Here is a 25,601-nt window from a genome sequence, read left to right as displayed (position 1 = left end):
CAATCAATTTTCCCAGCTGTTATAAAAAAATTTCTTTTGAAATATGCTACCGAATCTTTCACTTTTTTTCTTTGCTTTCCAGCCTTTCCCAGAGCTGCCTCGCATCCCAGGCCTTGTTCTTGATGGAAGCACGTTTTCTGATTGTCTCATGGTAGTGCAGTTCCTGCGTAACTTCGGTAAAGTTCTTGGCTTTGATGTGGCCATAGATGTTCCCTCCCTGAGTGTTCTTCAAGAGGGTTTGCTCAACATAGGGGACAGCATGGGAGAAGTACAGGACTTGCTTGTGAAACTTGTCTCTGCAGCTGTGTGCGATCCTGGACTTGGTACAGGATACAAGGTAAAAAGAAAAAATCCATAGTAAACACCCTGTATATACAAATGCATTCTTCATAATGTGTCTCTGACACCTCTCTCCTATGGATTTCTTTTGACTTTCTTAATTATTTTCTTCAGTGTCATGGTTCTAATGTTACTCCAAAACTTTGTGTCCCATCAGCCTTCCCATTTTCCAGACATGATAAATTTCAGTGCATTTTCTCTTCACACAAACACACATCCCATTTTCATTTGGATCTTTTTTAGGGCACTGTCACATCTGTGGCCATGTCTTTAACTCCTTTCCAACCATTCCTTTGCATTCTTATCCTCATGTTATATTCTCAGGGAATCTTGCTATTTCTTTCCTTAAGGTCTGCTGTCTAGGTCACTGCATCAAAACCCCAATTAATTCATGACTCTGTTTCTTACTGGCCTTCTTTTTCAGCTTTCTTCCACTCTAGAGTTCTTCATAGTATCATTGTACACAGCTGTATTCATGAATTTTCAGATGGACCATGCCTTTGTACATGTAATCCATTTAATTATTGCTAATATTATCTCTGTTTTTAAAAACTTAGAGGTGAAGGCATTCTAATTTGTTTCTGTATTTAAGATTTACATTTGAATAGTCTCAGAGAATAATCATGTTTGATGTACTTATGTAAAAATGCAAACAAGCCCATACTGTCTTCTATGAACAATAATATAGCCTACAAAGGAAAATGGTGTTTTTAAAACATAACTGTTTGAAATGTCTTTGTTCTTTTTAGGCTAAAACTATTCTTGGGGAACACTTACTGAATGTTGGTATCAATCGAGATAATGTGTCTGAGATTCTGCAGATTTTCATGGAGGCTCATTGTGGGCAAACAGAGCTGACAGAGAGCTTGAAGACAAAAGCTTTTCAGGCACATTCTCCAGCTCAGAAAGCATCAGTGCTTGCTCTTCTGGTCAATGAGTTAGCATGCAGCAAAAGTGTAGTAAGGTAAGATTTTTCCCAAACAGGTGTGTGAAAATAAAATCATAAAAAATGTTGTAGTTCAGAAATACTGTGTATTCACTGTATTCTGTTACAGGGGGACTACTTATGTTCTTCTTACAATGAAAGCTGAAATTGGTTGAGTTACTGCTTCTTATTTTTATGTACTGTTGATATGATGGAAGAATATAACTTTTCCGTGTTTGGTCTGTAATTTTGTTTTCGAAGCTTGAACCAAAATTTCTCTAGCAATTTTAGGAATAAAAGATGAGGTTGATTGCCAAGAAATTCACTAGGTATTGTAGGGAATAATTTAGAAGAGTTGTTCAAGGCTTCTGCAGTACACTATTTTCCCTTTTTTCCTTTTGTTTTTGAAGATGTTTTGAAGATGTTTCTTTAAGTAGGGTCATAAGGTGAGGTGGCAAGTATCATTATAGTAATTCAAGAAAGTGTATATGTTGCATTTGTGGTCAGTAGTGTATAGTATTTCATAATTTTAAATCCCCCTTATGTTCAACAACTTGTCAAAACCCACCAATGTGGAACAAAAAGTTAGGAAATGCCTTTTTCTGGGATACCTGTTCTTCCACAGACTGTCTATGCTGAAGTGTATCATGACCTAATTGAGTGCTGCTTTGTTTCTTGGTGTATTCTGCTGGGTTTGGTACCCTGTGCTGCAAAAGTTAATCAGGGTCATGTAAAGCAGGAATGGAAGAGATGCTTCAGGTTTTCCGAAGTTGGAAGATAGCAGAAATGGGCAGTGCAAGTGCTGTGCATCAACTGTTCAAGAAAGTTCATGTGTATCAGTCAAATTCATCATAGAAAGAAACTTCCTCTTGTTGCAGATGACTCTTAGGTCCTGTTTGTAGAAATGATCACTTAGAACTTGAGTTTCTATATTTTGATCATAGAAACAACGGTAATCTGGTGAATTGCTGAGGCCAGGATGTCTCGGACACGGGCATGCAGGTGGTGGCTGCACCAAAGCCCTCTTTTTGGTTCTTCAGTTTCTGCAGCGAAAAGTGAATGTTGGATTGTAGGTCCCAGAGATCCTAGGTAGAATACTTCAGATGTACCAGTGGTAACTGTTTTTTCATCACAGGGCTATGTGCTTTCTGGCAAAGACATTTGGAGGCTTGACACTGAACTAGAGCTATGAAAAGAAATGTTGAGTGCCATGCTCCTTGTGGAAAGAAAACTGAGTGATATCGGGGATAAAGACTGACATAAGTACAGCAGTGTGCTATATTGGCATTCCTAGTATTGTGATTTCCTATATTTAAAAGTATTTATTTTGAAATTTAAGGATTTCTCAAAACATAGTTATTTGAGGGAAAAGTGTCTATATGTAATGTCTATCAGAAAAAAGATACGTAAGTTCACGGTTAATGGATTATTTTCATCTTTGACAGTGAAATTGATAAAAACATTGATTATATGTCAAACTTAAGGAGAGATAAATGGATGGTTGAAGGCAAACTTCGGAAGTAAGTTTCATTTCCTTAAATATTACAATATTTTGCTTTTTTGCCTTTGTTCACATACACTGCTCTATAGGGAATTGGTTCTAAGCATAAAATCAGCCGATGAAGTTACAGGTTTACCAAGATATTAGTAATCAAACTGCTTAATTAAGACAGATGTGGGTTTAGGATGTTGCAACACCAGTCTTTTACAGTCTATTAAAGATGCATGAGATTCAGAGGGTTAGTGTCACTCAGATTTGGAGCAAAGTCAAGTCTAATTTTGTATTCTTTGGAGGAAACAAAAAACTTTTAATTGGAATATTAAAGGAGCCATACAATTGTTATTGACATAATCAAAGTTTATTTGGACCTACCAAAATTTCCAGTGTTCATTCTGAAAGGCATTTTAAGACAATGTGATTTTCATACAACAATTGCCAATTGAATTTTGCTAATTTATGTTATCTTAGTGTTTCTCATCTGTCAATGTCACGTCGTTCCCTATAGCTAGGGATCATATGTAGAATGGAAGCTTTGAGATATTTTTTATATTTCTTATATTTCTGTTTAAGGTAAAATTTGAACTTCTTAAAGGTTGTCAGTTTCATATTCACTGTTCTCCCATCCTACAAGACAAAATTCCATACAGCAACCATACTGGCTCCAACTATCAGGAAGCTGGACGGCATAAAGTTAATGAATCACAGGGGGTAAAAACGCATAGCCAGACTCTGCTTTTTCTTTTTCTTTGTCATCTTTCCCTCTTGCTAGGAACGGTAAATCCTTTCTTAGTCCTTGCTTTAGGTACTTCCATTTCTAATCTTATGTCTCCATTTTTTCCCTTTAATGTATCTCAGAAAGAAGAAGGAAAGAAGTAAAGAAGAAGGACAAGAGGGAGGTAGATGAAAAAATTAGACCAATAAAAAGACATTTTCTACTAATACTACAAATCCCAGTCTGCACAGAGTTAATGTATTTTAACCTTTGGGTTAACCCAGTTACTTTTTTCCTGTCTTCATCTGTGTCCCCTCTATGGGATATGGTTTAAGAAGTGTTTATGAAGTTCTGATGTAGCCAATTTACCATTAGCAAAATGGGACCCTTCCCTGTTCTTGTCTTCTTAGGGCCTGCTTAGTCTTTCTCTCCCTCCATCAAACTGTAAGTACTTGTAGATGTAGGATCTTCCCTTTTCCTTATAATCTCTCATTTCTTCCCTGTCAAGTAGTGAGCATCATACTCTGAAGTCCCAAGCTCGTCCTCCTTGCTACAATAATTTTTCCATTTCTTGGAATTTTGCCTCGTGTGTGGATTTTGGGGTCCAGTGGTGCTCTCCCTATTTTTGAGTGCAAGTACTGCAGCAGAGCTTAGAAAGGTTGTTCTTCTGCTTCTTTGAATTCAATGAGCTTGATTCACCTCTCTCAATCTTGGATTCAAAATTATTGAGTTTTCCACTTTTTCTGATGAATTCCAAGAAGGTTCTAGCAGACTCTTCTTCAATCAATTTTAAACAATATTTTCTTCTTTATGATGTCAATTGTGTTTTCCATAAACCCTTACAACTGTTCTGGGGCTTCTCTGAAATGAAATCTGTACACATCAGTCTTCTTTTTTGCTATTTTTTTCTGCTTCCAGACTTCATTCTTACATGTTGTCTTCCCCATCCATTCACATCTTGATCTAATTTTTAAGCATGCTAGTCCCAAGGAGTTTTGCATGATAATAACTGGTTAGTTGAGTGCTCGCTGTGAGATCAAGAGCTGTAACCTCTTTTCACATGCCTGCAGACCTTTGTGTGCCCCTCAGCACGTGCCCCTCCTGCGGGAGGTGTGTAGGGGATGAGTAACGGAGGCTGAGGAATGGATTTATGTAGTCTCAGCCTGTTTGGCCAGTGTTTGCTGTCATTAATCTTCAAACCACTGTGTCCAGGTTGGCTACAAGTATATTCAAGGGGGATGAGAAAAGATTCTATCTGCATCACATGTGTTCGATGAAGGAGGTTTTAATTTTTGCGGTTATGTTCTCATTTTTTAAGGACATAAGCTGGGGAGGAGGGCAAAAATAAATGCAAAAGCCTGTTCTTGACAGATGTAAATAAGCAACAGTAAAATCCCAGGTTGGGAAACAGAATCACTGTATTTTGTTTTAAGGGATGCTTTGCCTCTCACCCCTTTCCCCACTCTTCCCTCCTTTTCTCCTCCTTCCCTCAAGGATCTTAATAAGTGTAATGTAGATGGTTGGAAATTTGAGTTCTGAACTGCCTGGACTGTTTCTGCTTAGCTGATCTACAATGAGAGGTTGCATCTAATTCCTTCTCTATCACATTTTGCTGTGAATCTTGGTACTAATCCCTTTTTTTGTAAAGGTGCCTATCTCATATCATCAAGTCATCTTTCTTTGTGCTGTCTGTGTGACAGCTGTGGTCAGACTCTCACGTGAGATGATTCTGTGGTATTTTTTTTATACTAGATAATCAAAGTCTCAGCATCTCCTTTTCTATTACATGTCTTCTCTTTGGCATCTCTTTTGTAGTGAGATTAACATAAAACTGAATAAAAATGAAATACTGCCTCTTAAAGAATTAGATAATAATAATTTGGTTTAATAACTTGTTTATTATAATAATTTGTTTTTATAAAGGACTTGAGTTTTTCACTGCAACAGTGTTCTTTTCACATGCCAGTGTTTTGGTATGCTCTGTGTAAGTTAATTTCTGTTGAATGAAACCATTTCAACTGTAAATGATGATGGTATATGAAAACCAGCATCACTAAGAGGAGAAATTGCACCCTGAGTTTAGGTAGGAGATGCTAATGCTTTTTTACCAAACTTTAATTTTTTGAGATGCAAGGTGAAGTACGTGAAAAGTACAATGTTCAGAATTTCTTTGCCTTGGTACTACCTACTACATACATGCAAAAATTATGGGGGAGGCATGAACACTAAGTCAGAAGGTGAATTTTCCTTTTGTGATCTAGTTAGCATTATAGTTGAGATTAGAGCAGGCTTAAGTCAATTATCTGGTTCTCTGATGGGCCACCCACTCTTTTTACAGGTCAGTAGACTTCATGATTCTCTCAGCAGTTGCAGATGCAGGTTTGGTCCATACCTGAAAGTGAGAAAGACAGAACAGTTTCCTAAGTGAGGGTTTTCTTCTCTCAGTGAGCCATATGTCTAGGCAACAACAGAAAATCATGCTGCTTCTTGAAATAACTGTACGTTTTTAAAGTTATGCTGGCATTGGTTTCTGCCTCTGCACTGCTTTGAGTAGGGACTGCTGCCTTCTTCTGCTTGTGGTGCTATCAAAGAAGAGCATCTTTGGTTCATTTGCATGCTTGTTGATTTGCAGTATTGTGCAAGCTTCCTTTAGTGCTTGACAACATTACATCTTTATTTTTGTTTTCAGCAAAAGTAGCCTTTTTTGTTTCTTCTGATTTCTTTTAGGTATATGAAAGAGGTGTTGGCAGGTCATGGAACATTCGCTTGCCAGCTTTATTACTGAGTTGTCTTCAAGAAGTGTATGTAAATTGTCTTTAAAATCATCCAGCACTGCAGCAAACAATCCACTCATTAACTAGTGATTTTGGTAGTTAATTCCTGTTTATTGGCAGGAATTTCCAGTCTATGTGAAGAAGCTTGAAGTTACCCTCTTGAAAAGGAAATTAATTTTCTAAAAAACTTAATCAATAGCCTGAGTGGTATTGATGCGCAGTGAGACTGAGGGTTTTTGCACAATACCTGAAAATGTTATTCGCTTCCAAATTCACTAAAAGGCTTGAGATTTTTTTAAACATATTTTAAATCACTAAAACAGGCAAACATCCACTTGATATGGAAAAAATAAATGTATAAAACTTTATAAATTCTCCTGTGGAGTAACTAGTGCATAAAAACCCAACCCAAAACAACAGCAATAACAAAACCATACCAAGAAACCAAAGCCCAGAAGTTTTCAAGTCCCTTTGATGATTTCTTGGCTAACAGTCTTTTTCTAAAAAAAGCGCTGCTCCCAGTTGAAGAGTGACACCTTCATTTCAGTTTGTGCTGGTGAGAACTGGCTCTGGTTATCAGTGTTTTAGAAGGCTGGTTCATTTGTCAGTATTCCCTGGAACGAGTACTTGGACAGCACTCATTGTACTTGTAGCTACTTGCTGTATGGAATATTGTTCTGTAGGATGGGAAGAGAGAGGAGTACGACAAGGAAAAATTACGTCCTGGTAATTGTGTTTGTCGTTACCGTTCTGCTTTTCCCATCCTACCTTCTTCAGTCATCTCTTTAAAAATCTTTGTCTTTTCTACACGTTTATGATTCTCCTCTAAGTCAGTTGCGTTTTTGGTCTGCGTGATAAGTGACTGATTCAGCCTGGCTATATACACCTCCTGTGGTTCAGCATGTTTGCCTGCAAGCTCCCTGATAGGTGGAACTGTAATTTTTGCTGTGTGGAATCTTGTCTTATAGGGGTTTTATAGAAGAAGGAGGTCTACTACAACCATAATAACTGGTATGTAAGTTTCCCTTTTCTTTCATAAAAGGAAAAATGACAGTTTGAGTAATCTTTAGTTGTTGAGGTAACTAAAATTCCCCAGGAAAAAAAGTGTATCTTAAAATAAAAAGCTCAGCTAAAGGACTGAGGTCAAATAATATTTAAAGTTCATAAAAATCTAAAAATAAAAAAAAAATTAAAAATTCAATCAACCTGCTGTTGCCGTGCAGTGTATAGAATTTCATACTTCCAAGTGAGTCTTTTTGCTTTTTTCTCCCTGACAGTATACACAAGTATTTTGTCATCATGTTCTTAAATGCATTAAATAAAAGATAAAGAGGTTGAAATGGTTCTTTCTTCTATATCGTCTTTCCTGACTTCTCGAAATCCCTCCTGTGTTTCATTTCTTCTGAACAGTTACACAGTAAAATTGACCTGGGAGAAAGAAAGTCTATTCAGGATGGAACCACGAGTAGTAAGGGTTTTATAACATCAGTTTTTCTTGTTGACTAGTGACAATAAATATTGAGAAAATTCAGTGTCATGATAGATCAGAAGCTCTAATTCAAGTCTGAAATGTATGATTTTCTTTCAATCTCATAGGAAGAGAGGTATGTTTATGCTACAGCCATAATCCATCATTTCACGCTTTCTCGTGTGTTCCAAGGCTTAGAATCATTCATGCCAAGAAAACTGGTAAAAGAGATGCTGCGGGGAGTGGGGACGGAGGCGAGGAGCCCCATTCCTTGGAGACGCCCGCGCCCGGCCGCAAGCGCCGGCGGAAGGGAGGGGACAGCGACTACGACGACGATGATGATGATGACAGCGATGATCAGGCAGATGAAGATGATGAGGATGAAGAGGACAAAGATGATAAAAAAGGAAAAAAGGCAGAAGTTTGTGAGGATGAGGTGGGGAATTGTCAGTATAGTGAAACTTTATTTGCAAATAAGTTAAAACTTGTTTTCCTTCTGTTTTTCTGTAATATGGCACTGTTATCCAAAAAATGTTGCCATAAAAAGGAGGGAAGAATAACTTACCTCCAGTGTTTTTAAATTTTGATTAGTTTTTATTATTTTGTTAACTAAAAAATGAACAATGCAGTTGCCTTTAACATTCTCTGTTTTGAAGCTTGAGTGATCTTCTTGTGCATTTTTTTCACAACTTCCCCCATGTAATCACTGCCTGACTTTATTTGATCACAAGATGATAAATTTTATTTGTCAGTGTCAGATATAATATAGGAAGTATCAACGAAAGATTTTTTACCTTGTTGAGCTGGATTTTAATGGAAATGCCCAGGCTTCCACTGGATGGAACCTTTTACAAGGTACAAGCAATAGAAAATACTACGTTTTCAAGCACGTGATGCAGCACTGGGTATTTTCTGTTTGCCAGAAAATTATCCATTCATGCAAGGTTCGAAGATTTTTAAGACTGCTTGAACAATGCATGTATCCAACAAATGTGAACTCAGATGTTTGCATACACCCTTAATTAGAAACCCAGCTAATTTCTAGTGTAGGAATAGCTCTCAGTGCTGCTATTGTGGATTTATTTCAAGTACTAGAATTTGTATCAATGGAAGAGACTACCTTAGAGGAACAGCCCAAAGTACTTAAAAATAATTCAGAATTTTTAAAATATTAATATTTAGATTTCTAATCTCAAGTTGATCCCTCAATCCTTTTCCATCTTGTACAATCTCTTATGTTGGTGCACTGGGCATTTCATAGCCAAAATTCCAGTAACAGTACAGAAATTAATTTTCTGATCTACCAGAAATTCCATCGCATTTGTATTCTATGTAGTATTTCAGATGGCCTTACTCTGGTACACTTTTACGAAGCCAAGAAATACAAGACTGGTATCTTATGGTGGAGATAATTTTGACCATATTCTTTTGGAAAATTACTACTATCTCCAAAGGTTTTCTTCAACTAAATTAAAACTCTTGTCATGGAAAAGACTCTAAACAGGCAAGAAGAAGGCAACTACAGACTTAAATCATGAACTCATTCCTCTTAAAAAATCAGCAAGATTGAAGCTGTAACTTTTATAGCAGAGTTGTAATTTCAATGTCTACAATTTCACATAGACATTGAAATAAAATGCAAATGTGGACTGACCAAAGACTTACTGATAGGATTTTAAGGGATGCCATTATTTCATGCATGAGAAACACTTAAAATTATTTTGACTATCTAAAAAGCTTCATAGAAACTAAATTCTGTAGTATTGTGTTCATGCACAAACTGATTTACTTCCAGTTTTCAGCAAACATGAGCTTTCTCCTATGTCCATGTCTGGGTGGTTTCAAAATATTCAAGGTGTGTCCTCTTCTCAGTCGTGTTGTTGCTAGTGAAATATATTGCACAAGCACACAATTTGAACTTATTTTTTCTCTTTAGTATTTTCCTCTCATTTTCTGTTACATCTTTTTTCTGTAATAATGATAAGACATAGTGGTACGATTTTATCCTGTAATAAATATGGTGTGACAGTAGATTTGGTGATTATAGGATGACGGGGATCAGACAGCAAGTGTTGAAGAATTAGAGAAGCAGATTGAAAAACTGACAAAGGTGAGAGATCATGACTCTCTTTTTCTACTACAAATGTGATCACTGGGTGTTATGAGTTACTATATTAAATGTAAATTTCAGTGCTCTGAGTTAATATAAATTGAAATAAGTGTCTAGTCTTGTTTTGTGAAAGTATGAATAACACTCCAATTCGTGACACCTGAACTGTGAGTTTTGTCCGGTGGCACTAAGTAGAGGTCACTCAAAAGGCAGTTAATAGCAATAGTTGATAATATATTTGCACTTCAGACAATAATGTAATTTTTATCCAGATCTACTTCACATATTCCTGTTTGTTGATCTTAGAAAGTGATGACAAATTTTGTATATCAGAAGCAATGGCTTCACTTATACAATGAATTGTTGTTCTCATGCCCTTCTTTTTATGCTGATTTCTGCCATTGTGCTCCAAGCCAATACAGAACTGTCTGGGCTTCACATTTTGAAAGAAGCAGCAATAGAATTGGAAGAGCAGTATAAATGAGAAAGTTTTAATGTTGTATTTAGGGGTACTCATGACCCATATTTTTATTGTTCCTATTTGTCATGTATGACTTCATGTGTTGGTTTCCCTCATGTTCCAAATTGCAGTAAATTAGCAGTCCAGGATTCCGCCTGAGTCCCATCAGTGTGAATTTAGCAGAGCAAGAACTGAATAAACTAACTGAAGTTCTTGTTGGCCCCCCTCAAAGAGCTGTGTTATGTTCAAAGACAGAGTTTCTTTTTGTCTATTGCTGTTGTTATTCTTTTATGAACAGTTAAAATATCTCACTAGTCTCCCATCAACAGTTGCATTATCATCTGTCTTCAGGGCTCTGTTTACCACTTGCTGATGCTGTGTAATTATTAGGATTTCAGCTGTTCTTGTGCAATGATATCTTTCTTTAATCCACTGCTTTTTGAGAGTCAGGGATAAAAAGACAGGGTGCACCGTTGCAGTGTGTTTTTAGAGGATAAAGCTAGGTTTAGCCAGGGAGTACTTTAATGGATTTTTTTAAAGGAAGTTTTGTAAGTAAAATAATCGAGGCAGTGATTGCGAGTAGAATATCACACAGATACACACAGACACACCACTGTCCCGAGTCTCTGAGAGGGCCTCCTTGTCTGACCCTTGAACTTCTGTTCAGTCTGGCAGCCAGATGTTTTCTGTAATAATGAGATTTTCTTTTAACCGCCCACCGATTTATAATGCTCTCCCTTTTTTAAATAGCAACAAAGCCAGTACAGAAAGAAGTTATTTGAAGCTTCCCACTGTTTGCGTTCAATGATGTTTGGTCAGGATCGTTACAGGCGCCGGTACTGGATCCTGCCCCAGTGTGGTGGTATTTTTGTAGAAGGCATGGAAAGTGGTGAAGGTAAGAGCCATAAAGGAATGGTGGCACACACAGCCATACAAGGCCAGGACATTCTGCCCATCTCTGGAGGTGCTGGCTTTGTGCAGCAAGGTCTTCACCCTCAGCCAGATGGCCTCTGGCTGCTGTCAGTAGAACTCACCCCTTATGTGGTTCTCTGGTATCTCTTTCTGGTTGTGAAAGATCAGGTAATACAAAACAAGGATTGGTATTTTGGAAGTTTTCAGTTGTTATACTTCTACATGTTACGCTTTTACCTACCTGCAAAGTTTCTTGATTCTGAACTATTTCACCTTTCCCTATGGCAATGATCTCTGTGTATGAAAATCAGGAGGACCATAGAATGCAGAAAAAATTTTCATCCTCAGATTTTCTGCAAATACACAGGCTGTTCTGTGCATGAAAATAGGATAGATGGCTGCAAAGATATGACAATTACTTTCATGCAGTGAAGTATCTTGTTTTCTAATAAACAACATGCTTTAGTGTCTATATTTTACCAATCGATGTTTCTTTAGCCAGCAATTGCTGAAATCACTCTGCTAAAACTAAAATGTAATTTTGGGCTTGTGACAGTTATATATTAACTGTGGTTGAATTTTTCACACACTTTTAATTGGATAGATGCAGAAATTTTGTATCAACCTGACTTTTTTGTTGGTATTGGAATTTTTAAACATAAACTGTCATTTTGGCCACAGAGAAATCCTTTCTAATTTTCATATAGGTGAACCAAAACCTCATTTCTCTCACATTTTTTCCTTCAAAAAAATAAGAAAAATATCTGCTGCATATCAGAATTGCATGGTCTCATGCGAATTACATATTCTAGAGAACTGTTTAATTAACTGCAACAGTACAGCATAGTAGGAAATTTGAGCCTGGTTTGTGGTCCAAAAATGAGCCCTAGAACTTCTCCTGAATGTAATCTTGATGATCAAATTCTCTTTCTAAAATGGGTAGCATAAAAAGTACTTTCCTGTCTGTCTCTTGCTCCGCATTAAGTTATGCTCCGTGTTAGGAACGGTTTTGCACAAGTAGCTGCATACAGAATGTGCTGCTTGCATTTCTTTGGTTTGCCGTATTTCATTGTATTTTAACCAGATGAATTCCCAAACACTTTGGAAATGATACACAAAGAAAATAGTTTACATGTACTTACCTGTCTTAAAATAGTAAAAAAACGCACACAAACCAACCCACACAAAGTTTTAGCCAAGAGCTGTAGGGCAAACCTCTGTTTTTTAATGTTGTCTTAATGAAAGTTTAATCTCCCTGAAAAGGAAAACAGAGGTATTCTTATATTTTCACCTGCCTCCCTTTCCCCTCAGCTCTTAGTTTGCCCTCTTTATGTAAATTCTACACTTTATCTATTTCTAATTCTGTAACCCTAACCCTAAATCTTGGCAATAGGAGACATAAAGTCTTGAATGGTCTGTCCATTTAAACAAAACTTCTCTATCCCTTTTGTGTAGTCATTTAGTCATTTTCATGTTTATGCTGATACCTAAATTGTTTATATCTTGATACAGACAATAACTATGAACACATTTTTGAGTTTTAATAAGAGGGGATGTAACTTCTTCGTAGAAATTACCATTTTTCAGGAGCAAGTAAATATTTGTAGATGCACTTGCCATGAACTGTAAGCTGTGTGTTTATTTGTGACTATGGTATCTGATAAAATAAGGAGTTGGATTTTCTACCTCCTTCCCCTTATGCAATCAGTTCACTATTTAAAAGCATTTTATACTTTTAAAGACCTTTTGTCTGAGTTAGCAGTCAGTATAAGGGTAGAAGAGAAATAGTTAAGAAAGACTAGTAGTGCAGAGAAAAAAAAGTCTTTTCCTTTCATAAAAGCTAGATTTTCAGATTTTTTGCACCTCCTATGTTTGAATAAACTTGTTTTATTTTTAATCAGCTTCTGCTTGCCGTATTTTAAATTGATTAGATGTTAGCTGTCTGCTTAGTTGTGTGGAGTTCCAGTCATGCTGCGTGGCTCTTGAAAGAGAATTAAACTTCATAGACTGTTGATATTGTTTCACAGTTAAAGTTGTTAATGATTTGTATTGAAAGAAGTAAAATGTTTAATGTTTTGGTATTTGGGGAATATTTTTGTAACAGGAATTTTGGTTCTCTGTTTCATAGTTGGCTGTGTGTTTATTGAAACAATCAGTTGCAAAAATGAACTTAGGAGTGAAAACACTGCACTCTCTTGATATCACCAGAGAAGCTTCTTGATGAGGCATGCAGTGTTCTGCAAAAAGAAAGTTGGCAATAATTTGTCCTGTTCACAGACTTTGCACTGGCAAACCGCTTCTGATGTAGTACTGGATGAATTCAGTAGTGTGTTAGCCACGTTGAGGGGATTTTTCCTAGAGGTGTTTAGTCGTGTTTAAATCTGTATGCCTAGAAACTTGCTCCTTTGGCAAAGTGTGCTGTAAAGCGAGAAGGGATTTCATTAACAGCAGCAACAGCAAAGACATGGGAATCTAACATGTATTGAGCCAAAAACGAAGTTATTTTTAATTCAAACTAGGATTATAAGAAGTTCATAAAATAATTGATCTGTTACAGGTAATCTGTGTTTCTTGCACCTTTTTAGGTCTAGAAGAAATTGCAAAAGAAAAAGAGAAGTTAAAAAAAGAGGAAAGTATGCATATCAAAGAAGAAGAATTTGAATCAGAAGAAAAATTGCATTGCTTAGCTACAACTCACTGTGAGCAAAAGGAAAATCTGAAAGAAAAGGACAGCACTAACCTGTTTTTACAAAAGCCGGGGTCATTTTCAAAATTAAGCAAACTGTTAGAGGTAGCAAAAATGCCACCTGAGTCTGATACTATGTCCCCAAAACCCAATGGCAGTGCAGCAAATGGCTGCACATTATCTTACCCGAGTAACTCAAAAAACTCTCTCTGCAGTCTTCAACCCCCTGCATCACAAAGCTCTGTCGAGAAGCCTGAGTCTAATAATCTTTTCAGTCCTAATGCCAGTGGGACAGGAAAGTTTTACAGTTCTCCACTAATTCCAAATGATCAGTTGTTAAAGACTCTTACTGAGAAAAGCAGGCAGTGGTTCAGCCTGTTGCCGCGGGTGCCCTGTGATGACACTTCAGTCACCCATGTGGACACACCAGCTACTACAGCTCCACTCACTCCTCAGTCACATCCACCATCAAACTCACCCTCACCTGTTCCATCTCCTCTTCTGGGCTCAACCTCTGCACAGAGTCCAATGGGATTAAGTCCTTTTGCATTGTCACCGCTGCAGGTAAATAAATTAATTTTTGAATAGCTTGAATTTGCAGAGTTTATTTGGGCAGGATGTCTGTTCATACAAATTATTTCACAGACCTGCGATTATTGTATCTGCATTTTTTAATTTTTTTTTCTATTTCTAAATGTTAGTAACTAAATACAGAAATTTTATAATACTAGATTATGATGTATCAAGTAAGCCAATGTATGATATTTTGTACGTGCATTTCAGTAATTAATTTGGCTTTTAGAGTGTTACTGGTATTAAATGAAAAGCAAGTAAAAACAAACTAGTTTTTAGAAGTGTAACACACCAAACCCTACCTTTAGAGGCTGTTGTTTTTTAGCATTAACAGGGCCCTAATAAGTATTACATGTCAGTGTTACATGAGTTTTTCTGAAACTAACTGAAGTATTGAATAAAGGCTTTCTTTGTGTTTTGAGTATTGTTTGACAAATAGCATTCTAATAATAATTCAGGTTTCTTGGTTATAGTAATGGTAGTTGTGCTTTCCAGCAGATGAAGACAGGACTACCTATAATGGGACTTCAGTTTTGTGGATGGCCTACAGGAGTTCTTACTTCAAATGTTCCATTTCCATCTCCTTTACCTGCTCTTGGATCAGGGCTGGGATTATCAGAAGTGAATGGTAACTCATTCTTGGCATCTAGTGTTCCTGCAAGTAAAAGTGAATCACCAGCACTACAAGCTGAAAAAATAGCTTCTGCCCCTTCTACAGCAGCTGAAGTAGCCAAACCTGTAGATTATCCTAACCCAAAGCCTATACCAGAAGGTAAGTGTAATGCAACAGTAAGGTGATAATTTCTGCAGTGTCTCTATCATGTTACAATTGTTTTAATAATTTGCCTATTGATTTTCTAATCAGATCATGTGTGATCACATAAAAAAAGCACCTGCAAAGTGTTCATATGCTTGTCTTGATTTAGAAATGCAGTATGGATGGTGGAGGATTACTGATCCAGAGGACCTAAAATCTTTGCTTAAAGTGCTGCATCTCAGGGGAATAAGAGAAAAGGCCTTACAAAAGCAGATACAGAAACACATGGATTATATCACTCTGGCCTGCATCAAAAACAAGGATGGTATGTAGTTTATATTTGTTACACATGGTGTTGGGGCACCAGATAACAGATATAGAACTCTCCTGGGGTATGTTTAGCAGGAGAGTTAAAGTAGTGGTTGGAGAAAAAAGTTAAAGGTCTCCTCATCTGTAGCTGCATTTTCACCAGCCCTGTTCTGGAAACTTACTGTATTAGAGAAATGCCATGTAATGTAAATAGTTCTCGTGATATAAGTAATCTTCTTAAGCCTTAGTAACCTTCTGAAGCTCTTTCCATCTCTGTAACACTTGGCCTTTCCTTCCCTTTCCTGCCCTTAAATTGCAAGTTTGAAAGCATACAGAATTTGTTGTTCATATTGGGTATTTTAAGAATAGTATACTTTCACAACAGTTTTTCAGCATTTGACTGGAGTGATGGGTAAATCAGCTTGAGTTTACCAGTGCAATTGTAATGTTAATTAAAATACTAAAAATGTGATTCTCAAATACAGTTGCAATTATTGATATCAATGAAAATGAAGATAACCAGGTAACTCGGGATGTTGTGGAAAACTGGTCAGTAGAAGAGCAAGCTATGGAGATGGATCTTGCTGTTCTTCAGCAGGTGGAAGATCTAGAGAGGAGAGTTGCATCAGCTAGTTTACAAGTTAAGGTAAAACCAACTTTCAGTAAAATGTCTCTTTAAAATAAGTGGTATGAATTTAAAGCAGATAGCAGTCTTTGTGTATTGGTAAGTGCCTTCTTATTCCATCCAAATTGCCTACAAATGAAATAGATGCACTGTGCAGTATCATGGAGATTTGTGTTTGAAACATTTTATTGCAGTTCAGTCTTCAGCTGGAGATGCTCAGATTGGCAGTTCCTGGAGAATGTTCTCCTACAGTGCAGTTCCATGTACGTTTTGTTAACCTTCTCTGAATGCAAAGACCGTATTTCACAGAGACTGCTTAACTCTTGGGGAGGTTGCCACAGTTTTGCCTGGGTTGTGTGATTTTTGCTGTTAATGCTTTCAGAAATGTCTACAGGTACATCAGAATAATTTGCTTGGGTATTGTAGAGCCATGGAGAACATGTAATGGTTATGAGTGTGATACAGTTAAGAATTCTCTGGATTTTGAAATTTTCCAAGGTGGGTGTAAGGTTATCAAATTGCATATGTTTGGCTATAGTACAGGTGCAGTGTTTGGGATCTAGTTTTTGGCATGAGATGGATGTTAATTTCCTGTGTCCTGATACAGCCTCCTGAGCCTGATGAACAGGTAGACCTGTTCTGATGTTTCAGCCAAGAGAACGGGATACTTCACAAGGGGGTAAAAATGCAGACTGTTGCAGAAAGGTCCCTTCAGAAAGTCCAGTAATGCTTGTGTTTCTTGATTAATTATTTTAGTTCTCTGGATATTTTGGAAAATGTCTCTACAGATGGATTACAAGTAACCAAGATCTACTGGAAACAGCGCTTCAATTACTTAGCTTGATTCCATAAAACAGTTCCTCTGATTACACACTGAGTTAACAGCAACCAATAAATGCCCAAACCTTTCTATTGACATAGGGTTGGCTGTGTCCTGAACCTGCATCAGAGAGAGACGACTTGGTATATCGTGAACATAAGTCAATTACTAGATTGCACAAGAAGCACGATGGGGATTGTGCTGGAGGCGGAGAAGGCAGTGCCAGCTCTCTAGAGCGGAGGAGTGACAACCCTCTAGATATAGCTGTAACCAGGCTCGCTGACTTGGAGCGGAACATAGAGCGAAGGTATCTGAAGAGCCCCTTAAGTACCACCATTCAGATCAAACTGGATAATGTGGGCACAGTTACTGTCCCTGCTCCTGCACCATCTATTAGTGGTGATGGTGACGGGTAGGTTATTGAGATTAACTTGAAAAATTATTGTGCTTCTTTGCTAATTGGAGCCTATTTTCTTATTGCCTGTTATCTATGTACTTTCTTGTATGTCTGTGATCCATATGGATCATCTTATTCTGCATGGTGCTTTGTAAAGAATTTTTTGTTATGTTTGTTAATATTCTTGCAAAGTTATCTTACATTTAACTGGTTGTGACTAAGCTTTGAGGCACGTAGCCACAGTCTGTGCACTACATCAAATTTAGTTGCTTAAACCTTATACTTATTGGCTGTGTATGTTTTGTCATTGCTTGGCTTTCGGTGTGATAATGATTGTCTCACATTTAAACATGAACAAACACAGGTGTGACCTACTTAATTTGCTTGTATTTTAATGCAGAACTGAAGAGGATATTGCTCCAGGGCTAAGGGTGTGGAGAAGGGCGCTGTCAGAAGCACGCAGTGCTGCTCAGGTAGCTCTGTGCATTCAGCAGTTACAGAAATCAATAGCATGGGAAAAATCCATTATGAAAGTTGTAAGTATCTAAACTGTTTTTGCTGTATCTTGTGTTCCAACTTCAGACATTTTAAGTTAATGTATTTCTTATTACTTCACATAAAACCTCACAAAGTTAAACTGTACATTGTGCACAGATGAATAAGCCTAATGGAAAAGATTGTCCCTTGATTGCCAAATTCAGCATCCTGAACTTGCTAAGATAGAAAGCTCTTGTGAATGGTTACGTTATTTAAGATGGTAATTATTCTTTGATGATGACATAGAGGTAAAAGTCATCTTGCTCCATCTGATGAAATATACTGGTTCTAATGGAGTGTTTCTAACCTCACCCGTGACACAAGTTTTATGGAGGTTCAACATCATGTATCCTTCATTAGGGATTTCATTTTTCAGAAAGTTGAGATGCTCCAAATATGCAGCTTCTTTCCATGCAGAGTTCTCACAACTGAACATACAAATTAGTGTGTGAAGAGACAAGCTGAAATATCTGTTTCCATGTACACTCAGCAGGTCAATCTGTGTCAACTACATATATAAAAAAAAGCACATGAAGAGGATATGTCAAAATTTCAAGGACCTCTGAACCTCAAGTTCCTGAGCACAAAACTTGTTACTACAGCAGTAGTGACTATGATGTGATCAAGTATGATTAGCATTGTGTAGATGGTGGCAAAAGTGATTCTTCCATTTGTGGTCCTTTGCCTAATTTTTTAATTTCTGTCACTCCTATATAAATTCTAATTACATCTGGACAATTAAAGGATGATTTAAATAAAGGCTGTAATGTCAGACTGTACTTTTGAGTTTATATAGCTGTTAGCTTTAAGCAATAGCTTTAGTGCAAAACGCTTATGAATTTGGTAGGAGCACGTGAAAAGACATTGGAACATATCAACATGAAGTAATAATATTATATATATACTTCAATAATTATATCAGAAAAAAACGTATCCCTCTCAATTTGGTTTAAATATTCTTTGCATTTAATTACAACACAGTTGGTTAGAGCAGGGTGCTCATAACACCAAGGTCACTGATTCAGTCCCTGTATGGGCCATTCACTGAAGAGGTGGACTCGATGATCCTCATGCGTTCCTTCCAACTCAGAATATTCTGTGACACCAATAAACATTCTGCTGTATGTTTAAACATATGGTGTATGTTTAATATGTTTAATCATGTATTTGGTGAAAATATTTGAAGATTTTTTAAGTTCCTGAAAAATACGTCTAAAAAGAAGGTTATTAGCAAAATCACACAATGTATTTAAGAAAATTGGCAGTCCTTTAGATATTTTTAAGTTAGTGTGAATTTTAGGAAGTGCTGGGATCATTTGTTTTGCTTTACTGCATTTGTTCATGGTTGCCCTTGGATAAGATCCTACCAATTATTATGTGGGAATGCCCTTGTAAAATATAAATTGTCTTTATTAAATAACAATTTTCATATACAGTATGGGCATAAATGAAAAGAAGATTTCTGAGATAGTGTGTTTGGGCCAACAGGTTTTGATAGGTATACCTTTACTTCTCACTCACATTAATGAATTATAAAAAGTGCTCATCTTTTTTTGTGCTCTAGGGACACTGGTCTTATAATAAATAAATTGCTTTTCCAACATGTTCCCCAAATGTAGCCTTTAATTTAGGTCCTTACATACTCCGTATATTCCTCTATGGATATGAGCACTAGCAGATTCTGACTGAAGTAAAATGAAAGTATTTTTGAGAGTGAATTTATGTGTTTGAAGGAGAAGGGTAATTTAGGTACCATTTATGTGTTTCAAATTTTGAAAATTGAATTAAACCCATTTTTCATCAATTACAGTACTGCCAAATTTGTCGAAAGGGAGATAATGAGGAACTGCTGCTCCTTTGTGATGGCTGTGATAAAGGCTGTCACACCTACTGCCACAGACCCAAGATCAGCACTATCCCAGATGGGGACTGGTTCTGTCCTGCCTGCATAGCAAAGGTAACACTCCTGTCAGGATGAAGGGGCTGGAGCAAGTGACTGGTTTATTATGTGGTAGAGTTACAGGTCTACCAGTGCTTTTTTCAGTGAAAATAATGGTCTATATATTTTATGGGGAGCTCTCATTAAATTATGAAATTAGTAGTTTTATTTAACTTGTATTTTAGTAGCAGTAAAGGCTGTAGTTTTATTTGTTCTCAACTATGGGTTTTTAAATGTAAGTAGGTCAGAATTTTCATGCTTATCCAATACCATAATTTTTCATTGCTTTTTTAAAAATTATTCAGTATTTGTCTTTGAAATTTCATCATTAAGTGTTGACAGATCAATGTGTCAGGTTCTGTTTCAAAAGAAAAATCAGAGAAAAAACATTGTGTTTTGGTTTTTTTTGTATGTTTGTATCAGTCATTTAGTAATGGACTAATGTGCTAATGTTTGTCTAAATGTACGCCAACTTGGTTGTTAGGAGGTATTGTTGTACTAATTTGAATGCCAAGTGCATTTGTATTGTCACAAGTTGAGAGCCTAGGTCATGAGTACCAGGAATTTCTGCAGCCTTATTTGTCTTCAGAGAAGAGCAAAAAGTGAATAATCTCTAATATTAAATATTTAATGTATTTTGGTGCTTCTGTTTCTGATCTTCATTATTGTCTATCAGTGTTAACAGAGGTTTCTGTAATTTCTAGGTTATTACTTATTTCAGTTGTCTCTATTCTAGGCAAGTGGTCAAACTCTAAAGATAAAAAAACTTCAGATTAAAGGTAAAAAAAGTAATGAACAAAAGAGAAGCAGGAAATTAGCAGGGGAAACAGAGGATGAAGACTCTGCAACTACAAGCATTGCCTTAAAAAGAGGAAAAACAGACCCTAAAAAAAGAAAAATGGATGAAAATGTTTGTGTAAGCCAGTTAAAGCAAGAAACTTGCACTGCTGTTAAGAAACCTAAGAGAGATGGAGACTCCAAGGACCTGGCTATATGCAGGTAAAGTGTCAGATGCTAAATTTAGGGGTAAGTCTTATTGAAACAAGTAGTACTTGATCCTTTTTCTCTCTGTTCTGGGAAACAGGAATGCTGTTCTTTGACAAACGTACGTATCTATACACGTTGTGTGTGTGTATGTATGCATGTATACCTGCACACATGAGTGTCTCGTGGAAGAAGAGCGAAGGCCAGCCCCAGTAGCGGTGGCACTGACACCTTTCTCAAGGGTATCGAGGACAATGTCCGCTTCAAACGGGCACACGTGAACCATCTGCTGTGGTAGCATTGCTGCTCAGCCTTGTCACACTCCTGCAGTTTTGACTAAAGTCAGTTTTAGCAGCTGGTTTGCAAATGGTTTCCACTGAGGATCATAGTTGCAGGACCATGTTTTCTGTGGGAATGTTGATTATTGAATTTCATCTCACATAGGTCGCCTGGAGAGAACTTAATGCTATATTAGTTACTTAGTTGTCTGTGTCTATGTACATTGTTCTCAGCCTTCAACAGGGCGCAGAATGAAGTTTTCCTTTTGTAAAGTTTGGCAGTTCATAGGAATTCATGTAATAATGAAAACACTGTGAATATATGAATAAAATACAAAAATACTGATTCAAAACCTTATCTTATTTAGTATGATTCTCTCAGAATTGGAAACTCATGAAGATGCCTGGCCTTTCTTACTTCCTGTAAACTTGAAACTTGTTCCTGGTTATAAGAAAGTTATTAAAAAACCTATGGACTTTTCTACCATTAGAGACAAGCTAACTAGTGGACAGTAAGTAAATCTATTGTAAATTGTACTTTACATTTTAAAAATATTTAAACACTGAAATACAATACATGTTTAAAATCAGCCAAACTATATTGTTCTGCTCTGACACATCTGTGATTACTTTTACAGTCAAAATAGAAATTCTTCATTGTATGCTTTTATCTTTGCCATATCCAAGTGAAATAGCATGTTGGATTGGAGAATGTGAGGAACTGGCTGAAAAACAATAAAACTGCCAGGTCAAATGCACCAAAACAATCAAAAGGAAGCTTTTTTCCTGGAGACCCCTTAGTGTTATTGCGTGTCAGAGAGAACCAGCTGTGTAGGCTTTAAGCTTCTGGAGTCCCTGTAAATGATGTGGCTGTGAAGGGAAATGCCATCTCTCTTGTAGGTAACACTCCTGTAATGGTGGTTAATCATTTTATAGTCCTAAAATTAAACTGCATGGATTCTTAAAAGAGAAGACCACATTACATACCTCTGTGTACCTTCCCTCCTTGTTAATATCCCTGTGCTCTAATGAATCTGTGAAGATGGACCCTCTGCAGTGTCTGTTGGCTCCACACAGCAACTTCCCTAGGATAGCACAAGAAGCTTTTTAACCTCTTCAGACTTTTCCTTCCATGAATATGAGATTTAAATGCTCCCCATGTGTTCATATCACTAGACTTGTAACTTCTATTATTTTTAATAATTCCTGTGAATATTGGAACACTCTTTTGGCCATTCAGGGGTATATTCAGGATAATAAAAAGAATGAGCAAAGACAGTGATCACAAGATTATTTGGGCAGCCTTTTTTTGCACACATTTGTTCCTTATTTAGATAAATTAAGCTCTACTCAACATTTTGAAAGGACCCTGAATGCAAGAATAGATGCATAAATGAAAAACAGCCATAGCATTTTAGCTAGAAAGCTGTTGAAGAGAGGGAGGAATTTGTTTTCTAAAAGTTTGTTTTCGAGTACAGGCATGAAATTCTACCTTACAAAACTTGTGAGGAAAATAACAAAACTGACAAGAGAGTATTTCCTTTCACTGATGTTCATTTTCTTGTTAGAAATTCTAATTTAAATTCTTACTTAAATATTTTCTCATTTAGTTGAAATATTTTTCCTCTGTGATTCTCTGTGTTCCAAAAATCATTCACTTTTTTCTTCTTTTTAGGTACCCTAATCTTGAAGCATTTTCGCTGGATGTCAGGCTTGTTTTTGACAACTGTGAAACTTTCAATGAAGATGATTCTGACATAGGCAGGGCTGGCCATAACATGAGGAAGTATTTTGAAAAAAAATGGACAGAGATTTTCAAAGTGAGCTGAAGCTACTAGGACTCTTTTTTTCTTTTCTTTTTTTTTTCCTTCTTTTAAATGAGGACTGATAAGACCAGCAATGTGAACTGTATTTACATGGAAGTGCAAGGCACATACGTAACTAATTTTTTCCTTCAGAATATCACGGAGTTGTGATACTAGTTTTAAAGGCTTCACTCCTACAGCAACCATGGCCCCTTGGTTATTGGATTGTGTGTTTTAACAAACTAATTTAGGTAGAACAGGGAAGCACACCCAAAGAATTTCAAAGAAAGGGGTGTTATAGTGCAATAGCAATTTATCAAAACGCACTGAATATTCAACCACCAGAGCTCTACTTGGGGAAATGGTTCTCTTTTCCCTTTCAATAAATATCTATTTTTCATTTTTTTACTTTGTAGTTTATTTTTTAGTGAATGTATTTAATTTTATGAATTATTTATGATTATACAGCATTCAGAATCTTCGTTTTCTGTGAAAAGGAAGAACTAGAAAATTGCTTTAAATATTGAAAATACAACAAGGAATGTTTTAAAATATAAAACAAAGCCAAGTAAAACTGTTTACACTGATGTGCTGTGAAGGCACTAAAAATTAAACTTTACTGTAGAGTTACAAGTACATTTATATATATGTTGCTGCATCACTTGTGTAGTTAAATTGTATTTCAAGACAGTGAAGAAAAATTGAGACATGTATATACTGTTCATTATTGTTTATATTAAGTCTTGTTTTAAATATGTATGATGTGTACATATTGTTTGCAGACATTATTGTTTATGCCTTAGGAGGATGGTAGCATTTTATTTTAGTCTTAAAGTAATTATAGCTCTATGGCTTGTACAGTAATTATCCTCTACCAACACTGTGGAGTCTCCTTAATCTTGGTAGTGCCTGCCTTTAAAACAGGGTGTAGGGGATATTAGTTTTCCATTTTTCTATTTTGTTATATGATTTCAAGCCCCCACGGCCTCAAATCCAAGTATAATCATTATTTGTATCCATGTGGAAGAAAATTGTGACAGTTTCCTACGCACACAGTATTTTTTCATAGAAACATTTCCTCCATTTGCCTTGCCACAGAATAACACAAGAAGACATTTGTAACCACTGTGTTTTATCTACTGTGTGTTGTGGTGGCCTGTTGGGGCAAATAGATCGGAATTTTTTTTGTACTAATGTAAGAGTACTTGAAGTTTTATTTAAAAGAAATGTTGTGGAAAGGTAGCATTCTTTTTCTTTTCCCTTTTTTGGAGTGTTATTTTTCACTAGTATGTGTGGCACGGATACAATAAAAGACTGTTTTGCAAACCAGATTTTCTTGACAATTTTAATACTTCAGGTCCTATGTATACAGGTTTTTTGGTTTGGGGTATTTTTTAGATAATATCTTGGGAGTCTTGCATTTAACATTGAGTTCTTCTTATGATGCAACTAATTCTCTTGGGCATTTAATAGTAGCTCATAAGGAAGCAATTGCCAAGCAGTCAGAGAGAAGTTCCCTGCCTGTAAATAATGGAGGTGTGCAAGGCTGAGATCACTGTCCTTACAGACATGGAAATGCACATGTTTGGTCATGTTCCTGAAAACTGCTGTCCTTGTAAGGTTCAGTCCCTTCTTTGGCCTGTAGAAGGGCATTAATCATACTCCTTGCTCTGACTGAAGAAAATACAGAAATTACAAACAGATATTGTGGAACTGCAATATCTGCGTTTCTCTCAAAATAATGTTGGGGTGTTGGTTTTTGCTTTTAAACTAGGTCTGCTGTGTTTGAGTCTTAGTGCCTATTTTTTAATTAATGTTTCCATTGCTCTCCCCAGAATATCTTGTTCTGTAATATTTACTTTATTACAAAGTTCTGTTAGAATAATCTTTATTACTTTGAATAAAAAAATCACATTTGGGTGTCAGACAGTCTTACATGCTAACGTGAACTTCCACACTGGCTGCTCTGTGCCTTTTCATGACCTTTCTGAAGACTTCAGTAAGGAGGTTTGCTGACATGTACCAGAGATGTGAAGATTAATCAGTGTTTTGAATTTATGATGGTAAGCTTCTAAGAAGATGTTATAAATATGCTTAGGTAATTGACAAATCTAGTTCTTCAATGATTTTTTTCAGATTTTGGGCTGGTTTATGCTTTCTCTGCAATACTAGACCCCGGTTAGTTTCCTGAAATATCAGACAGGTCACTAGCTACACTACATATAATATCTATAGTACAAGTTGCATTTTTTTCAGTTTGTATCCCAATTCAGCTGAACAGCCGGGAAGGTGGCAACATCTACTCCTAGAGTGATGACAGTGAGACAAGCATCACCTCTAACTTGACATGGCCAGTGTATCACTTTCCTTGCTAACAGCCAGTGTCTTCATTTCTCTTGCAGTAAAATTAAATTTACAGGAAATATAGTATTTGAATAGCCAGCTTGAGTCATGCATATTCCCTCATAGATCCATAGAAAAGAGCAGGGATTTAACCACTAGAAAAATGTTGGTAACGTTTCCTCTTTGTTATTTTCTCTCCTGTTGATGTTTGTATGTTTTCTTAAGAGGAAAAATTTTCCAGTGTGCTCTCATACTTTCTGAACAAACATGACCAGTCTTAGTTTACAGAATTTATTCTGAAACTTTCAGACTTACTATTTTATAAATACTGTAATGGTACTCAATGA

General features: G+C 36.5%; 1 protein-coding gene across 1 annotated transcript in view; it reads left to right on the top strand.

Annotated features, from left to right (window-relative positions):
- BAZ2B (bromodomain adjacent to zinc finger domain 2B) overlaps nucleotides 1–24,240 on the top strand; it is a 111,225-nt gene extending 86,985 nt beyond the window's left edge. Inside the window, exons 22-37 of the mRNA XM_059475756.1 lie at nucleotides 83–337; nucleotides 1,089–1,303; nucleotides 2,710–2,784; nucleotides 7,912–8,155; nucleotides 9,767–9,829; nucleotides 11,040–11,184; nucleotides 13,787–14,451; nucleotides 14,956–15,232; nucleotides 15,387–15,542; nucleotides 16,012–16,172; nucleotides 17,073–17,383; nucleotides 17,769–17,904; nucleotides 19,716–19,862; nucleotides 20,581–20,843; nucleotides 21,475–21,618; nucleotides 22,782–24,240. Of these exons, the coding sequence (XP_059331739.1) occupies nucleotides 83–337; nucleotides 1,089–1,303; nucleotides 2,710–2,784; nucleotides 7,912–8,155; nucleotides 9,767–9,829; nucleotides 11,040–11,184; nucleotides 13,787–14,451; nucleotides 14,956–15,232; nucleotides 15,387–15,542; nucleotides 16,012–16,172; nucleotides 17,073–17,383; nucleotides 17,769–17,904; nucleotides 19,716–19,862; nucleotides 20,581–20,843; nucleotides 21,475–21,618; nucleotides 22,782–22,935 (3,411 nt within the window). The 3' untranslated portion in view covers nucleotides 22,936–24,240. The remainder of the gene's footprint in view (nucleotides 1–82; nucleotides 338–1,088; nucleotides 1,304–2,709; nucleotides 2,785–7,911; nucleotides 8,156–9,766; nucleotides 9,830–11,039; nucleotides 11,185–13,786; nucleotides 14,452–14,955; nucleotides 15,233–15,386; nucleotides 15,543–16,011; nucleotides 16,173–17,072; nucleotides 17,384–17,768; nucleotides 17,905–19,715; nucleotides 19,863–20,580; nucleotides 20,844–21,474; nucleotides 21,619–22,781) is intronic.
- The last annotated feature ends 1,361 nt before the right edge of the window (nucleotides 24,241–25,601 follow it).

The sequence above is a fragment of the Ammospiza nelsoni genome, chromosome 7 (genome assembly GCF_027579445.1).
Source record: "Ammospiza nelsoni isolate bAmmNel1 chromosome 7, bAmmNel1.pri, whole genome shotgun sequence".
Lineage (NCBI taxonomy): Eukaryota > Metazoa > Chordata > Aves > Passeriformes > Passerellidae > Ammospiza > Ammospiza nelsoni.
This window is presented reverse-complemented; position numbering and strand designations above follow the sequence as displayed.